Source organism: Felis catus, chromosome F1 (assembly GCF_018350175.1).
Source record: "Felis catus isolate Fca126 chromosome F1, F.catus_Fca126_mat1.0, whole genome shotgun sequence".
Classification (NCBI taxonomy): domain Eukaryota; kingdom Metazoa; phylum Chordata; class Mammalia; order Carnivora; family Felidae; genus Felis; species Felis catus.
In genome coordinates, this window is record NC_058384.1 from 16,914,202 (window position 1) to 16,942,056 (window position 27,855).

Here is a 27,855-nt window from a genome sequence, read left to right on the forward strand (position 1 = left end):
ACAAAACTTTTCCTCTTTGGATAGATTTTCAGGGGCTTAAAGAGACATTTTGTTCTGAAGGCCACTGAAGATGGAGCAAGGAAATGTTTAGTGCCTTTTGTTCAGCCATCACACAAAGAAGCTGAGCATTAGTTAGATCATCAAGAACATCGTCTCTACCTTCCGACATACCATTTCTCTAATGAGAAATGGTAAAGTGCTCTGCATGTCAGGGAAGCACAACCCAAGATTACAAGTTGTCACAGATGAGCTACTTGTCCATGAGCTGCATTAACTGTCAGATAAAATTGCTTTATGAAATAATGTACTTAAAAAATACAGAAACTTTTAGGATGTTATTAAAAGATTAAATGTGAAGGAAAAGGCAGGTATACAGAGAATATGTTCACAATATTTTTTATTACTGTACTCCTTGTACTATGCAGGGAGGCAGTATGTTTAATTTTTAAGTCCAAGAGAGAACTCACAGATGGCCAGAGTTCACTGACAGAATGAAACATCCAAATTTCTTAATTTAAAATTAAGAAGTAATTTAACAGTAGGCAGTATCAGGTAGACTAGACGACTCCTACATTGGACCTCTATAAAACCAGGGTTTTGTCTATTAGAAAAGTCTCTTCTTGCCAGACCTGGTTTCCCTGCTCAGTGGGTCTGGAGCTGATCACCACATTGCCCGCTGGATCCCCGACAGTTGCCCGTGGTCTGCTAAGTGACGGAAGACAATGCGACTAAGCCTCCAGCGCCGCTTTACACCACGTGGACGGGACGTCATAACACAGCGATTTCGGATTCTAACAGGACAGCTATCCCGGGGAAGGGCAGCGATTTCTCCATCAGCCACTTCCTAAGGGAAGTCACAACATTATTACACATATCACAGGCATCTATTTATTCTATATGCGTAAGTCAAGTCAATGCTTGGAGTAGGGGAACAAAGGGCTAGATTCACTGATAGAGCGAGTTTGTCCAAAGAACCTTGGACACAGTAGTGAACCCTAAGCTTTGGCTAGAAACAGACCAGAAAAATGACAGAAATGTTTGGCATGCTCCCAATACAATTTTTAAAATTTTACAGAAATTTAACATAGGTACACAAAAATCTACAAACCGGAAGTGTAACAGCTCAGTAACTTTTAACAGAACATCTGAGTAATAAGGAACTAGAGTACAAAAAAACCCATGATGGGTACCCCAGGCCCTGGCTGTGCCTTCTTTCAGACACTGAGCACAGACACTGTCAGCTAACAGCTCACCTGACTACTAACACCACAGATGAGCTTTTCTTACTCAGAATTTTATATAAATCTAACCATATAATAGGCATTCTTTTTTATTCATTTCTCTTTGGCTTCTTCCATTCAATAATATGCTTGTGAGATTCATCCATACTGTTTGATTTTCATTGTGTGACCATACATAATTTCTTTTCATCATACTGGAATTCACTTATCCATTCTATAGTTGATGGACATCTGGGTGGTTTCCAGTTTTGAGCTATCATGAATAGGGCAGCTGTATAAATTTTTCTTTCTCTGAATCTTATTTTTATTTCTATTGAAGTACAGTTGACACACGATGTCAGCTACAGGTGTATAACATGGTGATTCGATAAGTCTACACATTGTGCTGTGCCCACCACATGCGTGGCTACCAACTGTCACCATGCCACACTAAGGCAATGCCACTGACTATATTCCTCATGCTGTACCTTCCATCCCCATGACTTATTCACCCTATAACAGGAAGCCTGTGCCTCCCACTCCCTCTCCTTCCTTGTGCCCATCTCTCCCCTCAGTTTGTTTTCTGTATTTATGGGTCTTTCTGTTTTTAGATCCCATGTATAAATGCAAGCATATGTAGCATTTTTCTTTCACTTAGCATATAATACTTTCTAAGTTCGTCCATGTTGTTGAAAATGACAAGATCTCATTGCTTTTTATGGCTAAGTAATATTTCACTGTGTGTATATATATATGTATACACACACACATCTTTATCCAATTTTCTGTCGATGGGCACTTAGGTTGCTTCTGTATCTTGGCTACTGTAAAAAATGCTGCAGTAAACACAGAGGTGCATGTACCCTTTCTGAATTAGTGTTTTCGTTTCCCACGGGTAAACACCTAGTAGTGGAATTACTGAATCATATAGTTTTTTGGTTTTTTTAATTTTTTAATATTTGTTTTTGAGAGAGTGTGCGTGTGAGAGCAGGGGCAGCAGAGAAAGAAGGAAAGAGAAAGAACCCAAGTAGGCTCTGTGCTGACTGCATACAGCCCAGTCCTGGGCTCAGTCTCACAAAATGTGAGATCATGACCCAAGCTGAAATCAAGAGTCAGACACTTAACTGACTGAGCCACCCAGGCGCCCTGAATGAATCATACAGTATTTCTAATTTGAGCAACCTCCACACTGTCTTCCACAGTGGCTGCACCAAATTTATATTCCCACCAACAGTGCTTGAAGATTCCCTTTAACCCGCATCCTTGCCAACACTTATCTTTTTAATTCTAACCATTCTGACAAGTGTCAAGTGACATCTCATTGTAGCTTTGACTGGCATTTCCTTATGATCAGTGACGTGGAACGTCTTTTCATGTGTCTGTTGGCCATCTGTTTGTCTTCTTCGGAGAAATGTCTATTCATAGGTCCTTTTTTTTTTTTCTCTTTTTAATTGAATTATTTTTTGCTTTTTTGGGGTGTTGAGTTGTAGGAGTTCTTTATATATCTAGGGTACTAACCTATTATCATTTGCAAATATCTTCTATTCATTAGGTTGTCTTTTCATTTTGTTGATGTGCAAAAACTTTTATTGTGGTGTAGTCCCAATAATTTTTATTTATGCTTTTGTTTCCCTTGCCTAAGAAGACATATCTAGAAAAATGTTGCTATAGCTGATATCAAAGAAATTACTGCCTATATTTTCTTCCAGGAGTTTTATTTCAGGCCTCACATTTAGGTCTTTAACCCATTTTGAGTTTATTTTTGGGTACGGTTAAGTAAGTGGTCCAGTTTTCCAAAAGCATTTACTGAAGAGACAGTCTTTTCCCCACTGTACATGCTTGCCTCCTTTGTTGTAGATTAACTGAGTTTATTTCCTTTCCAGTGATCTATGTCTACTTCTGTGCCAGTAGAACACTGTTTTGATTATTATTGCTTTGCTGTTTATCTTGAAATCTGGGATTGGGATACCTCCAGCTTTGTTCTTTCTCAACATTACTTTGCCTACTGAGCTCGTAAGTGGTTCCATAAAAATTTTATTATCTCTTCTAGTTCTGTGAGAAGTGCTGGTGGTGTTTTGATAGGGATTGCACTGAATCTGTAGATTGCTTTGGGTAGTATGGACATTTAAACAATATTAATCCTTCCAATCCATGAGCATGGAATATGTTTCCATTTGTTTGTATCGTCTTTAATTTCTTTCATCAACGTTTTATAGTTTTTAGAGTACAGATCTTTCGACTTCTTGGTTTATTCCTATTTAATGTTTTGGGTGCAACTGTAAATGGGACTGTTTCTTTCTTTCTCTCTCTTTTTTAACGTTTTTATTCATTTTTGAGAGACCGAGACAGGGTGTGAGCAGGGGAGGGGCAGAGAGAGAGGGAGACACAGAATCTGAAGCAGGCTCCAGGCTCTGAGCTGTCAGCATAGAGACCGACGTGGGCTTGGACTCACAAACTACAAGATCATGACCTGAGCCAAAGTGGGCCGCTTAACTGGCTCCCAGGCGCCCTGGGACTATTTTCTTAATGCCTCTTTCTGCTACTCTGTCATTAGTGTATAGAAATGCAACTAATTTCTGTGAATTAATTTTGTATCCTGAAACTTTACTGAATTCATTTATTACCTCTAATAAGTTTTTTGGTGAAGTCTTTAGGGTTTTCTATATATAATATCTTGTCACCTCCAAATAGTGACAGTTTAACCTCTTCCTTATCAATTTGGATGCTATCTAAACCTAACTTTTGTCTGATTGCTGCGGCTAGGACTCCCGGTACCATGTAGAATAAAAGTGGCAAGAGTAGACATTCTTGTCTTGTTTCGGTTCTTAAAGGAAAAGCCCTCAGTTTTTCACCACTATATACATTCTTCTTTAAGTCATTTAGAAAATATGTGAATGTATTTATTTCTGTTGTCTCCCCATGTTTTTTTCCCAGCTTTATTGAGATGTAATTGACATATAACATTGTGTTAACACATTTAATACATGTATACCTTGCAAAATAATTACTACAATAAGGCCTAATGAACACCTCCATCACCCGAAATAATTACCTTTTTTGGGGGGTGATGAGAACATATAACATTACTCTCTCTTAGTAAGTTTCAACCATGTAACGCAGTATTGTTAACTATAATCACCATTTTATATGTTAGATTCTCACCACTTACTCAGTTTATAAACAGAAGTTTGTACACTTTGCCCAATATCTTCCCATTTCGCCTACATCCCAGTCACTGGTAACCACCATTATAATCTATTCCTATGAGTTCAACTTATATCACATTATATATGTGAGATCAAACATTTGTCTTCCTCTGATTTAATGTAATGTTCCCAAGGTACGTTCAAGTTACTACAAAAGGAAAATCCTACTACATTGGGTGTGTGCACGCGCACCACATTTTCTTTGAATAAATATCTCCTTCATTTGCTGAGACGTAGGGTGTTTCCGTGAGTTGGCTACTGTGAATAATGCTGCAATATGTATGGGGGTGCAGATATCTTCTTGAATTCGTACTTTCATTTTCTTCACTCAGAAGTAGAACTGCTAGATCATATGGTTCTAATTTTAACTTTTTGAGGAAACTCCAGTTTCAATAATTAGTGCACCCTTTCTCAGACCTTTTGCCGTGCAGAAGCTTACTTCTATGCAGTCCCACTCATTTATTTTTGCTTTATGTTGCTTATGCTTTTGATGTCCTATCTAAAAAAATCACTGCCAATACCAATGTCAAGGAGCTCTTCCCTTATGTTTTCTTCTAGAAGTTTTACAGTTTCAGGTTTAAGTTTTCACCCATTTCGAGTTAATTATTGGGAGTGGTATAGCACGGACGTCCAGTGTCATTCTTTTGCACATGAACATCCAGCTTCCCCAACACCATTTGTTAGAGAAACTACTCCTCCCCTACTGAGTTTTGGTTCGCTTGTTGGGAATCAACTGGATTGGGTTCTGGGCTCTTGCTTCTTTTCCACTGCTCTATGTGTTATGGAGTATCATACTATTTTGAGTACTATAGCTTTGTAATGAAGTTTTTTTCTTTAAAGATTTTTTTAAAGTAATCTCTATACCAAATGTGGAGCTTGAACACAGAACCCCAAGATCAAGAGTCGCGTGCTCTAATGACTGAGCCAGCCAGGCGCTCCTGTAATAGCATTTTAAAAATTAGAAAGTGTGTAGGGGCACCTGGGTGGCTCAGTCTGTGAAGTGTCCAACTTTGCCTCAGGTCATGATCCCCTGGTTCATGAGTTTGAGCCCCACATTGGGCTCTGTGCTGACAGCATGCAGCCTGCTCTGGATCTGTCTCCTCTCTGCCCCTCCCCCAACTCACACATGCACTCTCTTTTGAAAAAAAAAAAAAAAAAAAAAAAGAATGTTAAAAAAATAAGTCAGGTGGTGTGTAGATCCTTTTACTACAAAAAAAAAAAAAAAAAAAAAAAAGAAAGCATGTGGCCTCCAGTTTCGTACTTCTCTCAGATTTGCTCTGGCTATTCAGGGGTCTTCTGTGATTCCATATGAATTTTAGAAATTTTTTGTTTTTAATTTCTGTGACAAAGGCCATTGGAATTTTTATAGGGATTGCAAAGAGTCTATAGATGGCTTTGTATAGTATGGACATTTTAATATTAATTCTTTTGATCCCTGAACACAGAATTATCTTTTCATTTAGGTCTTCTTCAATTTCCTTCATCAATGTCTTATAGTTTTCAGTGTACAGATCTGTCCCCTCTTTAAATTTATTCCTAAGTATTCTATTGATTTTGATGCTATTGTACATCAGCTTATATTATTTCCTTTTCAGATTTCTGATTTGAATACCTTTGAAAATTTTTTCTTGCCTGACTGCTCTGGCTATGACTTCCAGTACTATGTTGCATAAAAGAACCAAGAGTGGGCATCTTTTTCCTGTTCTTGATCTTAGAGGAAAAGCTTTCAGCTGTTCACCACTGAATATGATGTCAGCTATGGGCTTATTCTTTTGTTGCATGTTTCTTCTACATGCAGCTCTTTGTTGAGAGCTTTTATCATGAAATAATGTTGAATTCTGCCAAATGATTTTTCTGCATCTGTTGAGACAACCATATGGTTTTTTTTTTTTTTTTTTTTTTTTTTTTAGAGAGAGAGAGACAGAGAGAGAACAAGTTCAAGTAGGGGAGGGCAGAGGGAGAGAGAATCCGAAGCAGGCTCCACACCCAGTGCAGAACCCAACACAGGACTCAATCCCATGACCCTGAGATCATGTCCTGAGCCAAAATCAAGAGTCAGATGTTCAGCTGAGACACCCAGGTGCCCCGATCATGAGTTTTATATTTCATTCTGTTAAGGTGGTATATTTATTGACTTGCATATGTTGAATCATCTTTGCATGCCAGGGACAAATCCCACTTGGTCATAGTGGATGATATTGTTAATATGTTATTGAATATGATTTGCTAGTATTTTGTTGAGAATTTTTCATCTATATTCTTCAGGGAAATTGGCCTGTAGTTTCTTTTTCTTATAGTGTCTTTATCTGGCTTTGTAATAGTATTGTGCTGATCTGATAACATAAATTTGCAAGTGTTCCCTTGTCTTTAATATTTTGGAAGAGTTTGAGAAGTATATTTATTTATCTTTAAATATTTGATGGAATTCACTCATAAAGCCATTTATGAGCTTTTCTTTGTTGAAAGGTTTTTGATCACTAATTCAATAGCCTTATTCATTATTGGTCAGTTCAGATTTTCTATTTCTCCTCCACTTAGTCTCGTTAGGTTGTATATTTCTAGGAATTTACCCATTTTGTCTAGGTTCTCCAATTTGCTGGCATTTAATGAATGGTTCATATCAGTTTCTTACGATACTTTGTATTCCTGTGATCTCAGATGTAATGTTTCCTTTTTCATTGCGATTTTGAGTTCTTGATCTTTTTTACTTAGTTTAGCTAAAGATTTGTCAATTTTGTTTATCTTTTCAAAATATCAGCTCTTAGTTTCATTGATCTTTAGTGTTTTCCTGGTCTCTCATTTATTTCTGCTTTGATCTTTATTATTTCCTTTCTTTCTTTTTGTTTTTTTTAAGTAAACTCTACGCCCAGTGTGGGGCTTGAGCTCACAACCCTGAGATCAAGAGTCACATGTTCTACCAACTGAGCCAACCAGGTACCCCTGTGAGTTCCTTTCTTTTGCTAAGTTGGGCTTGAAGTTTACTCTTCTTTTTCTAGTTCCTTAAGGTATAAAGTTTGGTTATTCCCCATATGATTTATGAATCTTTAAAATCTGAAACCTCTGGGATGCAGAGCAAGTAAGAGGGAATGTGGTCTGAGGCTGGAGAATGAGGATAACAGAGCCCTGACATCTGTGGTAAAGATTCTGGCAGCTGGAGTAAGAAAGATGAAAGATCAGGTAAGATTTCCATTTTTATTTATTTTTAAGTTTTTAAATTTATTTTGAGAGTAAGACAGGGAGGAGCAGAGACAGAGAATCCCAAGCAGACTCCTCAGAGATCGATCTCACAAACCGTGAGATCGTGACCTGAGCCAAGAGCCCAACATGGCGCTCAATCTCACAAACTGTGAGATCATGACCTGAGCCAAGACTGACAGTTGGACACCTACCTGACTGAGCCACCCAGGCACCCTGAGATATACATTTTTAAGATCAATTGCAATGTAAAGAATGAATCTAGAAGGGCAAAAGTGGTCAAGATGGAGGAAAAAGATTACTGCAAAAGTTTGCATTAAGGATTTCTTAGAAGTTTATTCTTCTATATGTGCGTGTTAGTGTGATTGTATTCATTTAAACCTGACAAGTATGATTGATCCTGTGCTAGACTGTAAGAAAGCACAGTAATTATTCTAACATATTAAAAGTGCATAAATTAAATAAGAAAATGCATATAAAATCCACTAAATTGTCATAAACTATTAAGCATTAAGAATATTTCCTAGGTACTTTATTCTTTTTGGTGTAATTGTAAGTGGGATTGTTTTCTTAATTTCTTTTTTCTACTTCATTATTAGTGTATAAAAATGCAATAGATTTCTGTATATTAATTTTTTTATCATGCACCTTTATTAAAATCATTGATCAGTAGTAACAGTTTTTTGGTGGAGTAATTTGGGTTTTCTATATATAGTATCGGGTCATCTGCAAATGGTGACAGTTTTACTTCTTCTTTACCAATTTCGATGGTTTAAGTTCTTTTTCTTGTGTGATTGTTGCAGTTGAATTCCAGTAGTATGTTGAATAGAATTAGTGAGAGTGGACATCCTGGTCTTGTTCTGGAACTTAGTGGAAAAACTTCCAATTTTTCACCACTGAGTATGATGTTAATTGGGGGTTTTTCATATATGGCCTTTATTAATTTGAGGTATGTTCACTTTGCTGAGAGTTTTATTGTGAATGGCTAGTGTATTATGTCAAATGCATCTACTGAGATGATCATATGGTTTTTATCCTTTCTCGTTAGTGTATCTGATTTGATTTGCCAAAAGTGACCCACTCTTGCATCCTTGAAATAAATCTTTGTGAATGATCTTTTAATATATTTGCTGAAATTGCTTTGCTAATTTTTTTTTTTTTTAAGGATGTTTTCCACCTGTGTTCATCAGAGATTTTGTAGTGTCTCTGTCTGGTTTGGTACCAGGGTAACTGTGGCCATGTAGAATGAATTTGGGAGTTTTCCTTCCTCTTATTTACTGGAATAGTTTAAGAATAAACATTAAGTCTATTTTATTTATTTTTTATTTTAGAGAGAGAGAGAACACGAGCAGGGGAGAGGGGCAGAGGGGGAGGAAGAGGGGGGAGAGAGAATCTTAAGCAGGCTCCACACTCAGCACAGAGCCTGATGCTGGGCTTAAATCCCACAACCCTGGGATCGTGACCCATGCCGAAATCAAGAGTTGGATGCTCAACCGACTGAGTCACCCAGGCACCCCTTAACTCTTTTATACATGTTTGGTAGAGGTTATCTGTGAAGACATTTGGTTCTGGAATTTTGTTGGGAGTTTGATTACCAATTCAATTTCGTTACTAGTAACAGGTCTGTTCAAATGTTCTTTTATTTATATTTAAAAAAAATTTTTTTTAAGTTTATTTATTTTGAGAGAGACAGGGACAGCAAGAACAGGGGAGGGACAGTGAGAGAGGGAGAGAGAGAATCCTAAGCACAGAGCCAGATACAGGGCTCAAACTCACAAAACTGTGAGATTATGACCTGAGCTGAAACCAAGAGCCGGATGCTCAACTGACTGAGCCACCCAGACACCCCTATTTACTTTTTTAAAAATTTATTTTGAGAGGGGCGCCTGGGTGGCGCAGTCGGTTAAGCGTCCGACTTCAGCCAGGTCACGATCTCGCGGTCCGGGAGTTTGAGCCCCGCGTCAGGCTCTGGGCTGATGGCTCAGAGCCTGGAGCCTGTTTCCGATTCTGTGTCTCCCTCTCTCTCTGCCTCTCCCCCGTTCATGCTCTGTCTCTCTCTGTCCCAAAAATAAATAAACGTTGAAAAAAAAATTTTTTTTTTAATTTATTTTCAGAGAGAACACATGCATATATGTGAGCTAGTGGGGGAAGGGAAGAAGAAAAGGAAGAGGGGGAGAGAGAGAGAGAATGAACCCAGGCAGGCTCTGCACTGTCAGCACATAGCCTGATGCAGGGCTCGAACTCATGAACCATGAAATCATGATCTGAGCCAAAGTCACACACTTAACTGAGCCACCTGGGCACCCCTGTTGAAATTTTCTACATCTTCCTGATTCAGTTTTGGGAAAATGTTATGTTTCTTGGAATTCATCCATTTGTTCTAGATTGCCCAATTTGTTGACATACAATTTTTCAAATGTTCTCTCTAATCCTTTGTATTTCTGTGATGTCAATTACTATTTCCTCTCCTTCATTTTTTATTACATTCCTTATTTTTTCTTGATAAGTCTGGTTAAATGTCAATTTTGTTGATCTTTCCAAAGAATTAGCTCTATCATTGACCTTTTCTACTGTTATTTTTTTTCTGTCTCTATTTCATTTATTTCTTCTGATCTTTATTATTTCCTTCCATCTACTAGCTCTGAGATTTGATCTTCTTTTTCTAGGTTAAGTGTTAGGTTAGGTTGTTTGAGATTTTTCTTATTTCTTGAGGGAGGCCTGTAGGACTTTAAACCTCCCTCTTAGAAATGCTTTTGCCATGTCCTAAAGATTTTGGACTACAGTGTTTTTATTTTCATTTGTCTCCATGTATTTTTTTGACTTTCTCCTTGATTTCCTCCTGACTCACTTGTTGCTTAGTGTCATGTTGTTTAGGCTCCAAGTGTTTGTGTTTTTTCCAGATTTTTCTCTTGTAATTGATTTCTAGTCTCATACTGTTATGGTCAGAAAACATGTTTGATAGGATTTCAATCCTCTTACATTTACTGAGACTTGCTTTATGAACTTACATGTGATCTATCCTGGAGAATGTTCCATGTGTACTTGAAAAGAATGTGTATTCTGTTTTCAGATGGAATGTTCTATATATATGTTAGGTCTGTCTAATGTGACAATCAAAGCCTCAGTTTCTTATTGATTTTCTGTCTGGCTGATCTATCCACTGAAATAGGTGAGGTGTGAAAGCTCCCTACTATTATTGTTTTACTGTCGATTTCTCCCTTTATATCTATTAATATTTGCTTTATGTGCTTAGGTGCTCCTATGTTGGGTACATAAATATTTATAATTGTTATATCCTCTTGTAGGATTGATCCCTTTATCATTATGTAATGCCTTTTTTCTTTTTTTGTCTCTTGCTACAGTCTTTGTTTTAAAGTCTTTTTTTTTTTTTTTTATTTTGGACATATGAACAAGTAATTACCTGTTATACCATCCAGATGGAAATATGTGATACTTGGAAATAATGTTCATAAACTTAGGAGACATGCAGGCATTTTTAGACCACTAAACCCAAAGGTATTAAAACAGACTTCAAGGAATGTCCAAATTATTTTTTAAAACATGATCTAAATTTTTTTCACATTTCTTTAAATGTCCAGTTTTCTTTGGAAAATTTATCCACAATCCTAAATTTTCATTTTATTTATTTTTTAAAGTTTGAGAGAGAGAAAGCACACGAGCAGTTGGGAGGGGCAGAGAGAGAGTAGAGAGAGAATCCTAAGTAGGCTCTACGCTGTAAGCACGGACCCCAACACAGAGCTTAATCTCCCAAACCATGAACACAACCTGAGCTGAACTCAAGAGTCAGATACTTAACCAACTGAGCCACCAAAGTGCCCCCTAAATTTTCATTTTAGAGCCTACTTTGTATCTATATAACAGAGTGCCCTAAACTGATGTTCATCGAGATACCTTTCTTTAAGCCCTAATGGTTTCTATCTTCCTTTTAAAATGTGTTAGGTATCTCTTAAATTGTTATTCTCAAAAATATCCTGGAGAAAAAATTATTCAACACTGACAAATTCTTCTTCATTTCTGTTACAGGGTAGCAATTGATCATCTAACCCACAGGGGTCTATCAGCTTTGTAAGGTTGGGTTTCTTGTTCTCCTCAGACATAGGTGACTGCAACTCATAAAGCCACAGCTGGCTCCAGCTTCTCCACTTCTGTATTAACTGTCACTGAGACATGTCAGTCTTTGATCTGTACATTTTGACCAGTTTTGGCCTCCAGAGAAGGTCTTCTTTCTTCTCAATTGGCTTCACCAATTTTGCTTTTTTCTTCACACTTAATCCTTGAGAAGATCCTCATCCACAACAACACTTTGCAGATCACTGCATGACTATCAATTTAGATTCACATGCACTGATGTTGTTTTGTTTTTTGTTTTTTAAAGATTTTATTTTGTTTAAAGTAATCCCTATACCCAACATGGGGCTCAAACTCACAAGCCCAAGATCAAGAGTCATATGCTCTACCAACTGAGACAGCCAAGGCGCCCCTGAACTGATATTCTTGAAGGTATTTTTCAAATATGCGCTTTCTTCAAATTTATTGTCTATGTATTTAAATTTTTTTTTTTGAAATTCAAACAGTTTTCTTCTGTTGAAGATGTTGGTTTCTCTGAAATCTGATCATTTTCTTCATTCTCTACTTTAAGATGTTTTACCAAACTGTAACAGGAATCAAATGAAGATCTAGTTTTCCTTAATCATTCTCTAAGTGTTACACTCATAGGTTGTTTACCTGAACTTCTTGTATGTGGAGATGGTGGGCTGGCACAATCCTGTGGAGTGCTAGGGGTGGGTTCTCCATCTTGACAATGAAATCTTGGTTCACCACTCCCTCTGCCATCCCCACAGTGCAGAAAATGCACCTAAAGCATTGCTACCCTGGCTTTTTTTGTTTTGCACTTCTATTTGCACGGAATGTGTTTCTGCATCCCATCACCTTCAGTTTGTATACATCTTTAGGTCTTGACGTGAGTCTCTTGTAGGCAGTGTACAGATGGGTCTTTTTTTTTAATCCACTCCACCATCCTGTATCTTTTGATTGGAGCATTTAATCCACTCACATTTAAAGTAATTACTGATATATATGCAGTTATTAGCAGTTTGGCATGTCCTTATTGTTTTTGTAGTTTTTGTCTATTTTTTTTCCTTCTTTTGTTCTTTTCGCTTGGGGTTTGAGGTCTTTCTTTAGTGTTATGCTTGGATTTTTGTCTCTATTTTTTGTGCATTTACTATAACTTCTTCATTTGTGGTTACCACAGGGTTATATATAACATCTTAAGTGTTTAACAGTCTGTATTATGTTACTGTACCTTAAATTCAAACATACACTAAAAGCACTAAATTAACCCCATCCATGTTTTATGTATACAATGTTATATTTTACATCTTCTTATTTTGTTTATCCTTAGACTAATTTTTGTAGACAAAACTGATTTTTACTACTTTAGCATTTTAATTCCCATATTGGCTTCATAAGTGATTAACGTACTACTTCTAGTATGGTTGCCAATTTAACCAAGGAGGTGAAAAACCTATCCTCTGAAAACTGAAATATACTGACGATGACACAAACAAATGGAAAGATATCCCATAGTCATGGATTAGAAGAATTAATATTGTTTAAATGTCCATACTACCCAAAGCAGTCTCTAGATTCAATGCAATCCCTATCAAAATACCAACAGTATTTTTCATAGAACTAAAACAAGTAATACAAAAGTTTGCTTAGAACCACACAAGACCCTGAATAGCCAAAGCAAACTGGAGAAACAACAAGGCTGGAGGTATCACAAACCCAGATTTCAAGATATACTATAAAGCTGTAACAATCAAACAGCATGGTATCGGCACGAAAACAGACACGCTAGGTCAATGGGATAGGACTAGAGAGCCCAGAAATAAATCCACGCTCATGTGGTTAATTAATCTATAACAAGGAGATAAGGATGTACACAAAGGAAAAGACAGTCTTTTCAATAAATGTGATTGGGAAAACTGAAGTGCTACCTGCCAAAGAATGAAACTGGACCACATTCTTACACTCCACACAAAAATAAACTTGATACGGATTAAAGACCTAAATGTGAGAAACTGCAACCACATAACTCCTAGAAAACATAGATAGTAATCTCTTGGACACTGGCTTTAGCAATATTTTTCTAGTTATATCTCCTCAGGCAAGAGAAACAAAAACACAATAAACTATTGGGACTACACCAAAATAAAAACCTTTTGTACATTAAAGGAAACCATCAACGAAACAAAAAGGCAGCCTACTGAATGAGAGAAGACATCTCCAAATACATCTGATAAGGGGTTAATATCCAAAAACATAAAGAACTTATACAACTCAATACCAAAAAAGCAAATAATTCAGTTAAAAAATAGGCAGAAGGCTTGAATAGACATTTTTTCAAAGAAGACATAGATGGCCAACAGACAAATAAAAAGATGCTCAACATCGCTAACCATCAAAATCAAAACCACAATGAGACATTACAACTTTCAGAATGGGTAGAATTAAATAGTGGCATGGATATAGAGAAAAGGGAAATCTCCTGCAGTGGGAATGTAAATTGGTGCAGACACCGTGGGAAACAGTATGAAGTCTCCTCAAAAAATAAAAAATAGAAAACAGTACAACCTAGTAATCCACTACTGGGTATCTGTCCAAAGAAACAAAAACACTAATTTGAGACAATATATGCACCCCTACGATTATAGGATTATTTACAATAGTCAAGATATGTAAGCAACCCAAGTGTCCAATGATAGATGAATGGATAGAGAAGATGTATATGTATACACAATGGGATATTACTCAGCCTTAAAAAGCAATGAGATCCTGCCATTCGTAACAATACAGATAGACTTACAGGTTATTATACTAAGTGAAATAAGTAAAACAGAAAGACAAATGCCATATGATTTCACTTATATGCGAAATCTAAAAAAACAATTGAACAAACTACTAAAATAGAAATTCACCCACAAAAATGAAAACTGGTGATTGTCAGAGGGCAGAAATGTGGGTATATGGGCAAAAGGGGTGAAGGAAAATAGAAAGAGCAGGCTTCGGTTATGGAATGAGTAAGTCACAGGGAGGAAAGGTACAGACTGCATAAGAATATAGTCAATGTATCATAAATAGCGTTATACGGTGGCAGATGGTAACTACACTAGTGGTGAGGATAGCATGCATAGAGTTGTCAAATCACTAGGTTGTACACCTGAAACTAACAGAACAGTGTGCATGAGCTATACTTCAATTAAAGAACAAAAAAAGGAAAGTACAACATGGGGAATACAGTCAATAATATTGCAATAATGTTGCATGGTGATTACACTTATGGCTGAGCATGATGTACAGAATTTTTGAATCAATGTGTTAGTTACCTGAAACTAATAACATTAAATGTTACTTTAATGTTATTTAAATGTTATTTTAAAATTAAAGGTATATACTTCCAGTTATAAAGAAGTATGTCACAGAGATAGGGAATATAGTCAAAATATTGTGTAACATTGTATGGTGACAATGACTACACTTATCATTATCACTGTACACAGAGTAATATACAGAATTAGCAAATCAAATATATATGTTGCACAGCTGAAAAAAAACTATTTCCTAATCTCCAAGAGCTTGTGCATGTGTTGCCATTATGAAATATTTAGTGAATTCTATACACTGACAATTAAGTCAATGAATGGTAGATAGTATGTGCTATAAAGTGGACTGGAGGGGAGACCAGGCTGGAAGTCAAGTTTCGTGGAGGCTGTCCTAGAAGAGCTATGAATTATGTATGTATGTACGTACCTACCATATATACACACTTATATACCTCTCTTTGTTCCCAAAAAAGATTTAAGTCAGTTTACAAATGAGGAAATTGGGGCACAGGGACAATGAGACAATAGTGTGCACTGTGAAAAGCCTGTAAGTCTGTTAGAGACAGACCTCTGGGACAGAAGTTTGGTCTGTATGCTACTTGGTAGGCAACACAGAGCCAGGATCAGTTCCTACAACTCACGGAGTCCTTGAACAGATATTGCTGGTTCTCATACCAGAGCCATTCCTTGGGGCGGGGGGGGGGGGGGGGTCTTCATAAATAACATCCTCCACAACATCTTAAGTTTTTCTCAGAGGCCTCCTCTTACGACTCCCTAAATGTAAGCAAGTAGCTTAATGCTGTATGGTAAAAGCCATAACCAAATGGTTCAGGACACTCAGTTTTCTGCTAATCTGGACAAGATTAAAAAGAATTAATGGTAATGAGTGGCCTATATATTATTCAGCCAGCTTCTATAAGTATTTTTTTTATTTTTCTCTGAGCTTTTGATAATCTGAGTAGCCTTGAGTTTGAGTTCAGGTTCTCAACAAGACTCATGAATGCAGGTATGCTGTGTCACCAGCTAGGTGCAGGACCCATATGCTTCAGGAGGCCAAACACGGTTGGCATCCTCTTATTCAAGCTAAGGAGTATGAGAAGAAAGTAAACCAGATGGAAAACCACCTCAGCACACAGAGGTGGGCGAAGGAGTTCAGAGAGGCAGGCACCCATTGCCCTGGGTGAGGAACAGCTTAGGCCACATATGAGGCACATGGCCTCAATCAGCACAGCCTCCCAATGCCTGGAGGTGTTGAAAGAGTGGGAAGAAGTGGGGGAGAGACCTTAGGCCAAAATAACTGTCCAATTTCTGTGTGATTACCATTCACCAGTACTTTCTAAGGATCATCTAATAAACAGTTAAAAGGTTAGTTAGGAATGAAAAGTTCTCTTTAATCTGAAATTCACCAGAATAACTTCAAGGGTATTAATTTATGTTGACTGGGAGAATTTGATCATATCCTCCAGAAATTATATTGTTACTAAGTTACAACAGTATCGACGGTGCTTTTTGAGAATGATCTTGTGGCACATTGTGACACATCTTAATTAGCTCACCTGAAGATCTTTTGGCAAAATGGTATTCTTCCTGAGGGAATTGATTCGAAGCCTCTCATCTGCATACTCGTAGGCAATTTTTCTTCTCTTCACATCACGCAGCATTTTCCAGTCTACATAATAACCTCGAACTTGACCTGAAGCTGAGGAAGGAACCATCTAAAATACAAGGAACAAGGTGAAGGACAGTGAGACCCAGGCTCTGCCAGTGTCTCCCATTCTGTGATCCCTTTTACTATTTATGACCTAATAGCTTTTTTCTAATAATTTTGGATCATTTTAATAACTTAAATAGACTTAATTCAAAATAACTTTTACAAATGTACATTAGGCCAAAATGGTGGTAATTAATGCCAATAAGGTGTGTTGGAAAGTGAAACATTTTCTTAGATTTTTATTATAATTGTTTGACCTTTACTTAGGCTAATAGTGGTTCAAAAACCAAAAAAATGTAAAAAGAAAAAACAGGGTGGACTCTCTCCTACCTCATCCCTTACCTGACCAATGATGACCCCTCCACTTCCAAAGGTATCCACTGTTACTAGATCCCGTATCCTTCCAGAGGTCTTTGCCTATACAAATACATATACACCCCCCATCCCATGTTTCATGCCCTTACTTTTTTCTCATTTAACAATGTATCTTGGAGAGCTTTCATATCCATAAGTTAAAAAGCTTCTCCTTTTCTTTAGGTTGTATATTCCACTGCATGGATGTGACATGCATGTGTCGAGAGTCAGACGCTCAACCCACTGAGCAACCCAGGCACCTCTAATTTTTGTTCTTTTATCTTGTCAAAGGAGTCCCTAAAACTAGCCATTTCTACTAATAAGGCAATTGAGAGCTCTTTATAATTTTTTTTCCCAAATGTAGCCAATTTAAAGGCTTCATTGTCTGGCCATTAACAAGTCGGGTCTTATTAATTTTAATATCGACTCCTATCAGTAAGCCTTTTTATGGCTTAACCAAAGATACTCTCATACGCACTCTCTAAATAAATGTTACAAAAAGAACAAAAATTAGGCTTAAGACAAATAAATGTCCAAATCCAATGAAAATACCCCCCCCCCTTTTTTTTAAAGTTTATTTTGGAGCTTTCTGAGCAGGGGAAGAGCAGAGAGAGAGAGAGAAAGAGAGAGAGAGAGAGAGAGAGAGAGAGAGAGGGGGAGGGAGGGAGGGAGGGAGGGAGGGAGGCCGGGAAGGGGGAGGATCCTAAGCAAGCTCTGCACTATCAGCACAGAACCTGGTTCAGGGTTCAAACCCACAAAACTGTGAGATCATGACCTGAGCCGAAACCAAGAGTCAGATACTTAACCAACTGAGCCACCTGGGCATCCCAAAATTTCCCCTTCTTAAAATCCAGTCCCATCTGTCTGTTTTAACTTCCTCTTCCCTAGAAGATTCAGAGAGAGTACTCCAGCCTAATCTCTAGGTTCAAAGTATATCAACTATTCTCGTAAACGCCGAAAGCAGAAAGTGATTTTAGCGAAGTCTGAGAAACAAACCGTAGGGCCTGGTTTACTATGATCAATCCCAGCCAGCCTCAGGCATTTTCATGCATGACCTTTGCAACTGTATCCTAGACACCCCCCACCGCCCACCAGAGAATTCCTGTCCGTGGAACAGCAGCACACGTTTTAAAGTATAAAGCTAATACTTTATACTAACAGAAGGATTATAGATGCCAAGGTTGAACCGTATAACCAGAAAGAAGGCTTCTGTTAAAATGCTTTATTTTATACAGACTTTACAAAGACAACCATCTTTTGATTCTCATTTTCATTAAAAATCTCCCTGATATAAATAAGTAAATCTATTTAAAAACGTGAGCCAATTCCTTGATATTCAGGCTGTAACCCAGTTCTCTGGAGAAAAACAGTCTTTGTCTTACAAATCTCTCCAAAACCAGAAAGTCAAAACCCACCTATCTTTCACAATCCTAAAACCTCGCCTATTCTCAAAATGTGCATATTATAAAAGACCAGGATATTGAAACAAAACTGTCCTGTCCTTAAGAAAAAAGGTAAATTTAAAATCCAATTATCCTGAAGCTCTCATAAAAAATTTTTTTTACATTCTTTCTCTGTCCCTTGAAATGATTAAATCTTATCACATCTCTGAAACGGAAGTGCAGCCCACAATCACCTGAGACTAAAGGAAAAAAAAAAAAAAGTGGTGGAAAAAGGCCCTTCTATTTTTTTATTTTTTTAAGTAGGCTTCACAAGCTCTACTGACTGAGCCAGCCAGGCGCCCCTTTTAAAATACAAACTGCTGAAAGAGTTCTCAAACCCAGACTCCAGCACCTTTGATAACAGACAGATACGCTCCAAATCTCCACCTTGAAGAAAACTTGGATACTTTTTCTGTAAATTTTCTACCCACCCTCTTCTCTAGGACCTAAGAGCCATTCCTTAAAATGCAAAACTTCAGGGGGAAGTTTTCATCTCCCCCCCACCAAAATAAATAAATACAAGGAGGTATTTGGAAATATCAGTAAAAACAAAAGCTATAAATTTTTGTTTATATCTCATCTATGTATTTGTGTCCATCTGTGTTGTAAATATGAGATATTTTCTCTAACTCCAAATGATACTGCTAAAGGAGCAGTAAAAGAGCTCTATTTAGTTGGTTTGAAGGCAAATGCTTGGAAAATTTGGGCATTCTAAAACTCTCAGAAAGCTAGAATTTAACCCAAATGTTTTTCAAGTTCATGTGATCTGAAAACAGATGTGATATGAAAACTAGTTTAGGGGTGTCTGGGTGGCTCAGTCGGTTAAGCATCCGACTTCCGCTCAGGTCACGATCTCATGATTGTTGAGTTCAAGCCCCACATCAGACTCTGTGCTGACAGCTCAGAGCCTAGACCCTGCTTCGGATTCTGTGTCTCCCTCTCTCTCTTTGCTCCTCCTCAAAAATAAACAAACATTAAAAAAAAAAAAAATTTAAAAACAGACAACTCTTTAGAGTTATTACCATTAAATATAAAACTTTTATTCTACCTACCACTTACATCATCAGCCACCAAAAAATAATAGCTTAGGGATAATGGCGGACTTTATCTAATGTTTAATCAAGTTTTGGTAGGTAATTTAAACATAATTGTTTAACAAATAAAAAGTTTTAGGTAACCTTTTAAAATAGCATCCAAATCTTTTTAGTAACTTGAAACCTTAAAGTTTTGCTAAGTTAAATGATGAGTTAAGATAAATTCATTAAATATCTAGATCCTTTCCAAATAGGACAAAATACTAAAACATTAATTACTAAACACAGGTTTATCTTTTGATTACAGAGAAACTAAAAGATATTTAGGTGTGTTAATGCTACATTAAAATATTTAGGGGCACCTGGGTGGCTCAGTCGGTTAAGTGTCTGACTTCAGCTCAGGTCATGATCTCACGGCTCATTTGTGAGTTTGAGCCCCGAATCAGACTCTGCTGTCAGCACAGAGCCTGCTTCAGATCTTCTGTCGCCTCTCTCTCTACCCCCTCCCCACCCACTCTCCCTCTCTCTCTTTCAAATATTTTTAAAAATTTCAAAGACATACATGTTTCTAGAAATTATAAAATGTATTCATAAATTTGCAAATTTAAGGAATGCTGGTTACCAGACCATTCACAATTGCTTACTTCTTTTCACTAGAAATTAGTTTCTAAGTTAGAAATTCAAATTAATATATATAATTAAAACTACTAAAAATAAGTGAAACATTTCCATATGCCAAGGAAGTAGGATATGTTTTCACTAAAAAAAAGTATGAGAATTAGAGATGAATTTTTGTTAAGGGGAAAACAAATTAAAAACACATGATAAAACAGAAATGTAGGGGAAAAAAGTTATAGGTTTGTTGAAAAGAAGTCTTTGAAAAGGAATATTAATGTATGATCAAGCTGGTTAAGATTAAAATGAAATTATTTTATAAAATGAGTTTTAAGGGACACCTGGGTGGCTCAGTCTGTTAAGTGACTCTTGATTTTGGCTCAGGTCATGATCTCAGGGTTCCTGAGTTCGAGCCCCACCTAGGGCTGGGGTCAGTGGGGCTCTGCTCAGGATTCTCTCTCCCCATCTCTGATCCTCCCCCGCTCAAGTGCCCATGTACACACTCTCTCCCAAATAAATAAACTTTAAAAATAAACAAATGAAGTCTTTGACCTGGAATATTCTGAAAGATTTGCTAATTAATATATAAATGGGGGGGGGGGAGGAGCTGGGGAAAATATGTAAAAATAAGTAAAATATGGGAAGCATTGTCAAATAAGTTATACTAAGTCTTTACGTTGTATTTGTAAGAGTGTGGCACATGTAGATAAAGTGGCATTTTGGAAACATTCTTAGAGAAAAACAGTTCTTGAGCCCCACTGGAAAAGACCTTACCTAGTACTCCTGACCACTGACGCTACAGCAAAACTAAAATGTATTAAGTCTTGGGTACATAACACACAGCTTAAAAAAAAAAAAAAAAAAAAAAAGCTCCACCTGACCCCTGGTCCCTACAGATGCTGCAGACCTCTAAATCAAATTGACAAGAAAGAGAAGTGGCTGGTATTGAGGTAGACTGCTTCAGTCCAAGATGACAGATCGACTTCATACTAAAAATCCATAATCCATTCTCCTTTTCCTTTACTCTGGCACTGGCCTGGAAAGATTAATGTCCCCAGCTGTATCTCCCAGGCTGTTGCTAAGAGGGCACAACCTCTTTAACTTCAGGCTTAGCTAAAATCTAACTGGGCTCTTAACTTTTCACAAGCAAAATAAGACATCTCATCAGTCGATTCCCCTGAATTTACACTGTTGAGTTAAAAAGGGCCTATTCATGACTCAGAATTCATTCCTTTTGACAAGTCCCTATTTCTCTGGTTAGAGATATACATAAATGAGGCTGTGATCAAGAACTGCTCCTTAATTCTTAGAATTATTGCAAAATCTGTTGCTAAAGCAATAGCAGCCCAATAAAGATCCTTAGATTCTCGAGTCAAAGCTGTCCTTAATAATAAAATAGCTCTTGATTATCTTTTATCTGAGCAAGATGTCTGTGCTTATGGCCACCACCTGCTATGCTTAGATTAACACTTCTGGGGAAGCTGATACTCAATTACATAAGATCACAGAACAAGTCACTTGGCTTAAAAAGGTAGCTCTTTGCATGGGGTCTTTCTTTGAATTAGTTAATTTTGATTGGTTTGGGTCTTGGGAACCATAGCTCTATAGTACACTCCATATATTGAAATTACCTTGCTTCTAGTAATCATAATAACTTCTGTGGTGCGTTGTCTTCTCTTAAAAGCTTTAAATGCATGTTCACAGCTGTTAACCACCAAGCAAATGATTTCCCTAAGACCTGAAACATCTGGGGGCGCCTGGCTGGCTCAGTTGGTGGAGTGTGCGACTCTTGACCTTGGGGTGGTGAGTTTCAGCCCATGTTGGGTATAGAGATTACCTTAAAAAAAAATTTTAAAGGACTTGAAACATCTAAGGAACAAAGAAAATGACATTTAAAAAATTGTGAACCTGAAGCCATGACTTGTGAATATCCCAGAGATTAAGCCATAACCATATGGACAGGCCACACAAGGGAATAACAAAAACTGCGAGAACTTGAGGTTGGTAACTGAGAGTGGCGTTAACGCCTTTAATTTTGATCACATTTCTGTTAAGCTGAGAATTAGATCAAAAGGGGGTAACTGTAAAATAGAAAACCACAGACCCAAAATGGCATCACTTAGCCCTAGTCTCTAATCTAATTGCAGTTTCAACCACCCCCAGAAAAGCAGTCTTAACTAGTCAGTCAAGAATTTTCTGATGGGTGCCAATGAGTGCCACATGGGCCCTCCATCCCCACCCCAAAGGAAGATGACATCATCTGCACAAGGCCCAGTGCTCTTTCCCCCTAAGGGAAGGTGATCTTACCTTTTCTTTTGCCGATAACTTTCTTGCCCCACCATCCTTCCTATAAAAAAATCTTCATTTTGTACAAGTCCTAAGAGCTTCCCTCTGCTTGTTAGATGGGATGGTGCCTGATTCAAGATTACTTAATAAAGTCAATTAGACCTTCAAATTTACTCACCTACAGTTTGCTTAACATAGTGCAGGCATAGATTGTACAAGCCACTAGAAACTCAAGACTGTCCCAAACCAGAGTAAATGCTATATGTTAATTAAATTTCAGCTACAGAAAGTAATGATGGCTTCCAATAAAAGCTGTTTATAGAAGAAATATATGTACAGAATAATAAAGAATATAAAAGCGAAAATGAGACTACTGGAAAACAAACATTTTTTCAATCTATTAATAAAAGATAAACTGAATGCCTTCAGTGCTGAAATTCTCGTGGAGAAAGACAACAATTCTCCAATCACCTTTGGAAATAAACACAAATGGAATTTCAATATTGATTTGACATAACTGAATCAAACGAATACCATGGTCACTGGGGCTCGGCTGGAAACAAGTGTCCTGGAAAAGGGACCTTCAGTAAGGCTCTGAAGGGACAGAATTTTTATACAGCTGGAGGGTGGGGGGAAGGGAGAAAAGGTGAAGTTTGTCCAAACCAAAATAGAAAATGAATAAGATATATTCATAAGACAAGCGGAGATCATTTTGGCTGAAAGAAACAATTTATGTTGAGGGGCATCACAAAGTTTGCTTTTACCTACGAAACTGAAAGTTAAGGAGACTTAGAACTCAAAATTAAACATTCTCCTTCAATTCTCTTCCAAACTATTTCTAATCAACTTCCTCTCTACCATCTCCTAACAGGTTTCTATTTATTTTAAAACCTCTCATTTTTTAATTTTTTTTTAATGTTTATTTTTGAGATAATGCACGAGACAGAGGGGCAGACAGAGGGAGACACAGAATCTGAAGCGGGCTCCAGGCTCTGAGCTGTCAGCACAGAGCCCGACGTGGGGCTCGAACTCACGAACCCTGAGATCATGACCTGAGCCGAAGTCAGACACTTAACCGAGCCACTCAGATGCCCCTAAAACATCTCTCATTTTAAAACATGTCTCGTTACTCACCGTATAATTTTTTTCTGACTAGAAATACACTCTTAAAACATTTATTGGTCGGTTACATTATTTCTTCTGTGAATGTTTTGTCCTTTGCCTACATTTCTATTATATTGTCAATATTTTATTGGTTTCTAACAATGCTGTATATATGAAGACTGCAATCTATTCTGTTCTATACACTTTCCTGTCCCCTTCTCACCTCCCAAAATGCCTCCACTGGGCCCTCTTCAATTCATGCTGTATGGTCATCAATATCTTCTAAATCCTCAACTTCTCTTACCATCTTCAGATTTTTGCTCTAGCTGAATCTTGAATCCCTCCTGATAGCCTCCCCTATAGTTGTTTTTTTTTTTTTTTTTCCTCTCCCACGACTGGGTGTAGAGGTGTGCGGGAAGTGTACTGCTCGCTCTTCAGGGCAGCTCCCAAACCTTCCTTCTTGAAAGGAAGCTGTAACTTTAATGCTTTTGGGTTATACCTCCCACCACCCCTCACTCCTGCACTCAACTACCACTTTCATTTTTAAATGAATCTAGATCCTGGCTCACTGTTACTCTCTCCAATATTATTTTTAAAGTAGGCTCCAATGCGGGGCTTGAATTCATGACCCTGAGATCATGACCTGAGCTGAAATCAAGAATAAGATGCTCAGGGGCACCTGCGTGGCTTAGTCGGTTGAGCATCCAGCTTCCACTCCGGTCATGATCTCGCAGATGGTGAGTTCGAGCCCTGCATCAGGCTTTCTCTCCTGTCAGCACAGAGCCGGCTTCGGATCCTCTGTCCCCCCCCTTTCTGCCCCTCCCCTACTCCTCTTTCTCTTAAAAATAAACAAACATTTAAAGAAAAAAAAAAGAATCAGATGCTCTCTGATATTCTTGTCCTAATTCCTGGTGAGCCAATATACATGAAATTATCCCCTGATCTCTCTGTTCCTCGAACCCCTCTCCTCCAGTGACTTTTGTACTAACTTCCTTGCCCTGAGTCTTTTATCACCATTAAGTGCAAGCCTTCTATCATCTCAGTTTTGTGTATCTCATTCTCTACTGCTTATTTCTAGCTTGTTCCTTCAAACACCCCAATAACAATTCCTGTGAAGTTTTTAATTCACTGATCCTCCACCTTTTCTTTTTTATTAAAAAAAATTTTTTTTAACATTTATTTATTTTTGAGACAGAGAGAGACAGAGCATGAACGGGGGAGGGCCAGAGAGAGAGGGAGACACAGAATCTGACACGGGGCTGAAACTCACAGAGCGCGAGATCATGACCTGAGCCGAAGTCGGACGCTTAACTGACTGAGCCACCCAGGCACCCCGAGCCTATCACCTTTTCACTGTCAGGTCTTGATTTCCTCTCTCCCCTTACCCAGTCTGAAGTCCATAGCGTGTAAATACAATGTTGTCTTTCATACGTCGTCAACTCTCTGGCCCCTCTCTAACATCACTCTACTTGCTCCAATTTTTGTTACTAGTTTTCCTGTCTACTCCTATTTCACGCCATTTCTTCTTTCCTTAAATCCCTAACACCTGCTCCCACATCCTCACATGCCACTGATGACTTCTCTTTAATTATAGAATTAGAAGCAGTCAGAAATATCCATAAATATCTGTTACATCTACCCACTTACCAGAATCTGTAATCATATGCTGTATGTTCCCTCCTGTTATTAAAGATCCATTCTAAGATAGTAGCCGCTAACCACATATTCTACCGAACACTTGAAATGCAGTAACTAGTGCAACTGGAGAACGTTAATTCCTAATTTAATTCATTAAACATTTAAACTGAAGCAGCTGTAAATATCAAACAACTTTATTGTTTTGGTAGGGCTACATTTTCCATGTTAATAGCGGAAGATTTGGCATCCAAACAGATGTGCCGGAAGTAAAATTCAAACTGGATTTTGAAGATCTGGTATGAAAAAGAATGCAAATATCTCACAAGTCATTTTCATAGATTACATATGGAAGTAATATTCTGGATACGCTGGCTTCAAATATTTTATTAAAATTTTCATGTTTCTTTTTGCCTTAACATAGCCACTAGAATGTTTTAAGTTACACATGTAGTTGGCATTATATTTCTATTGGACAATGCTACCGCAGGTGATGAACTGTCCATGTTCCTTAGACCAAATAATGGAACAGGGACCCATCACCTTCTACCTACACAAGGGCACAGCTCCAGCAATTCTTCCCTCTCTTAATTTTTCCCAGGCTACAGGATCTTCCGCTTTAACACAAAAAACTGCAATTAACTTCTGTCACGTGAAAAAACAAAGACACAAAACACTCTTAACCCACCTGTCCTTCCAGCTACTGACCCATTTTTCGGCTCCCCTTTGGCAAAACATCTGCAAAGGTTCGTCGATACTCGTAGTCTCCCAATTTCTTTCCTCATTCTCTCTTGAACGCTTTGGCCCCTACCACGCCATTAAAACTGCTATGATGGAGGCCCCAACCTCCACACTGCTAAAACCAATAGCCAGTTATCTCCCCCTTTTAATCGGTCTGGCAACTCTGAGCAGAGGGCTGACCACTCTGCTCCCAGAAATTCTGTCACCTGCCTCTGGGCCACGACACTCTCCAAGCTTTCCTTCTCCCTCGCTGAACGCCCAAGTCTTTGCTCGACTCTCCTTGCTTAACGTTGGGAATCCCTCGGGCCTCAATCCACGGACTCCTACTCTTCTCCACCTGCACTAACTTCTTACAAATCGGCGGCAACCTGCAGCTTTCAATGCCTGTTAGATATAGGCTTACGAACACCAAATCTGCAGTTCGGACCTCCCCTGAGACGGGTCCACACTGGGCACTGCAGTTGGTAGAGTAGTAGGGGACCCATGGGTTTGGGGATTCAGTGGGAAGGAGGAGGCATGGGGTTAAGGGCGCAGGCCTGACCTGCCGGACCGTCCGCAGCAGAGAACCCAGCATGGAAGCCGCCATGTTACCGCCGCAAACGCCGAGACGCCGCAATATTATTGACTACCGAATACGGCGCGGACGCGAGGGGCGGGGCGGGGGGCGTGTCTTTAGGCTACCTCTGGAGGGTTTATTGGCTTCGCGTTCTCGCGGTATTTCAAGGAACGTGGGGCAGATTAGAAACCCGGGAGGGAGCGCAGATTTGATACTGCTGGTGCAGTTCTGCGCTTCGGCCCCGTGGCAGCCTTTCCTTCAACTTTATATACTGTTGAGCTACCTTCGTTCTTACCCACCTACTTTCTTTCCGCTCCCCACACCCTCCAGCACATCGTCGTCAGTTTCTCTTCTCCTGAATCTTTCCCTGTCTCGCTCAATCTGCTTCTCCTGTATCCTCCATCCAGTTTAGGGTGCTATTTGCCATAAACCTGGAATTATTGCCAACTCCTTCTCTGTCGTCCTTCCTGTAGATTTTGCAAATCTTTTCCGTCCACTATAATGGCGACAATTATCATATTAATGATGGCAATGATAAAAATTGTTTCCATTTACACGTCTAGGATCTTTATTAAAACACTTGGGGTTTTTAGAGGGGAGGGAGGAGAATTGCCCTTTAGAAACTGCTGTTATCTGGGGTGCCTGGCTGGCTCAGTTGGAAGAGCAAGCGACTCTTGATCTGGGGGTTATGAGTTGGAGCCCCACATTTGGTGTAGAGATTACTTAAAATTAAAAGTTTTCAGTCTATATTACAGGGAACTTTTGGTCATCTTTATAGCAGATGTCCTTGGTCTGGAGTGAGCAATCTGAGGGGCCCCTTTCCTTTGTTTGGATGTAAGGAGAGTACCACCTACCCACGATTCTGCTAGAAGAGTATCAAGGAGTGTATATCAGCATGGCAAAGACCTGTATCTTCGATGCGTTGATGGGTTAAGTGAGGATGCCCATATGCTATTTACATCTTCTGGGTAGGAAGCTGAATGCAGACTCCTTTAAAGGTTCGCGTTTATTGGAACATCTCTAATGGACTGGGGAGGAACTGACAGATCAGCTGGCAGCAGAGAACAACATGGGCTGCTGTCAAGGTAGAATCAGAAAATTCCAGGACCTGTGTCAAGTAGGCATCTATTCCTAATGTTAGCCCATGGGATGCCTTTCTCTCCCCACAACTGAGGGTCATCTGTAATCAGTTCATGAAATGAGTGAGCCAGCTTTGTGTACTGTGGCCTTTTGCTTCCTTTATGTAAAAATAGTTCTAATAGCATTATTATTATTATTATTATTATTATTATTATTATTTTATTATTTTTGGAGAGAGAGCAAGGGAAGGGCATCAGGAGAGAAAGAATC

The 27,855-nt window shown here is 38.4% G+C and overlaps 1 protein-coding gene and 1 pseudogene across 2 annotated transcripts; both read right to left on the reverse strand.

Annotated features, from left to right (window-relative positions):
* Positions 1–380: 380 nt before the first annotated feature.
* On the reverse strand, positions 381–26,644 carry MRPS14 (mitochondrial ribosomal protein S14). 2 transcript variants are annotated; one of them, XM_003999216.6, is made up of 3 exons: positions 26,491–26,644; positions 16,584–16,742; positions 381–844 (listed from the first exon to the last, which is right to left on the reverse strand). In XM_003999216.6, exons 1-3 carry the CDS (start codon positions 26,533–26,535, stop codon positions 662–664), a joined length of 387 nt encoding a protein of 128 aa, XP_003999265.1. In that variant the 5' UTR covers positions 26,536–26,644; the 3' UTR covers positions 381–661. The 2 variants fall into 2 exon arrangements, with proteins under 2 accessions (XP_003999265.1, XP_019677215.1); XM_019821656.3 differs by lacking the exon at positions 26,491–26,644 and adding an exon at positions 21,815–21,994.
* Positions 10,053–13,873, reverse strand: LOC109495581 (annotated as a pseudogene).
* Positions 26,645–27,855: the final 1,211 nt, after the last annotated feature.

Excerpts from the sequence above, each read along its gene's own strand:
- MRPS14 (XM_003999216.6), bottom strand. The coding sequence starts at position 26,535 with ATGGCGGCTTCCATGCTGGGTTCTCTGCTGCGGACGGTCCGGCAG. Across the intron at positions 16,743-26,490 it reads TGCTGCGGACGGTCCGGCAG|ATGGTTCCTTCCTCAGCTTC; the intron begins GTCAGGCCTGCG and ends CTTGTATTTTAG. Across the intron at positions 845-16,583 it reads TTTTGCCAAAAGATCTTCAG|GAAGTGGCTGATGGAGAAAT; the intron begins GTGAGCTAATTA and ends GACTTCCCTTAG.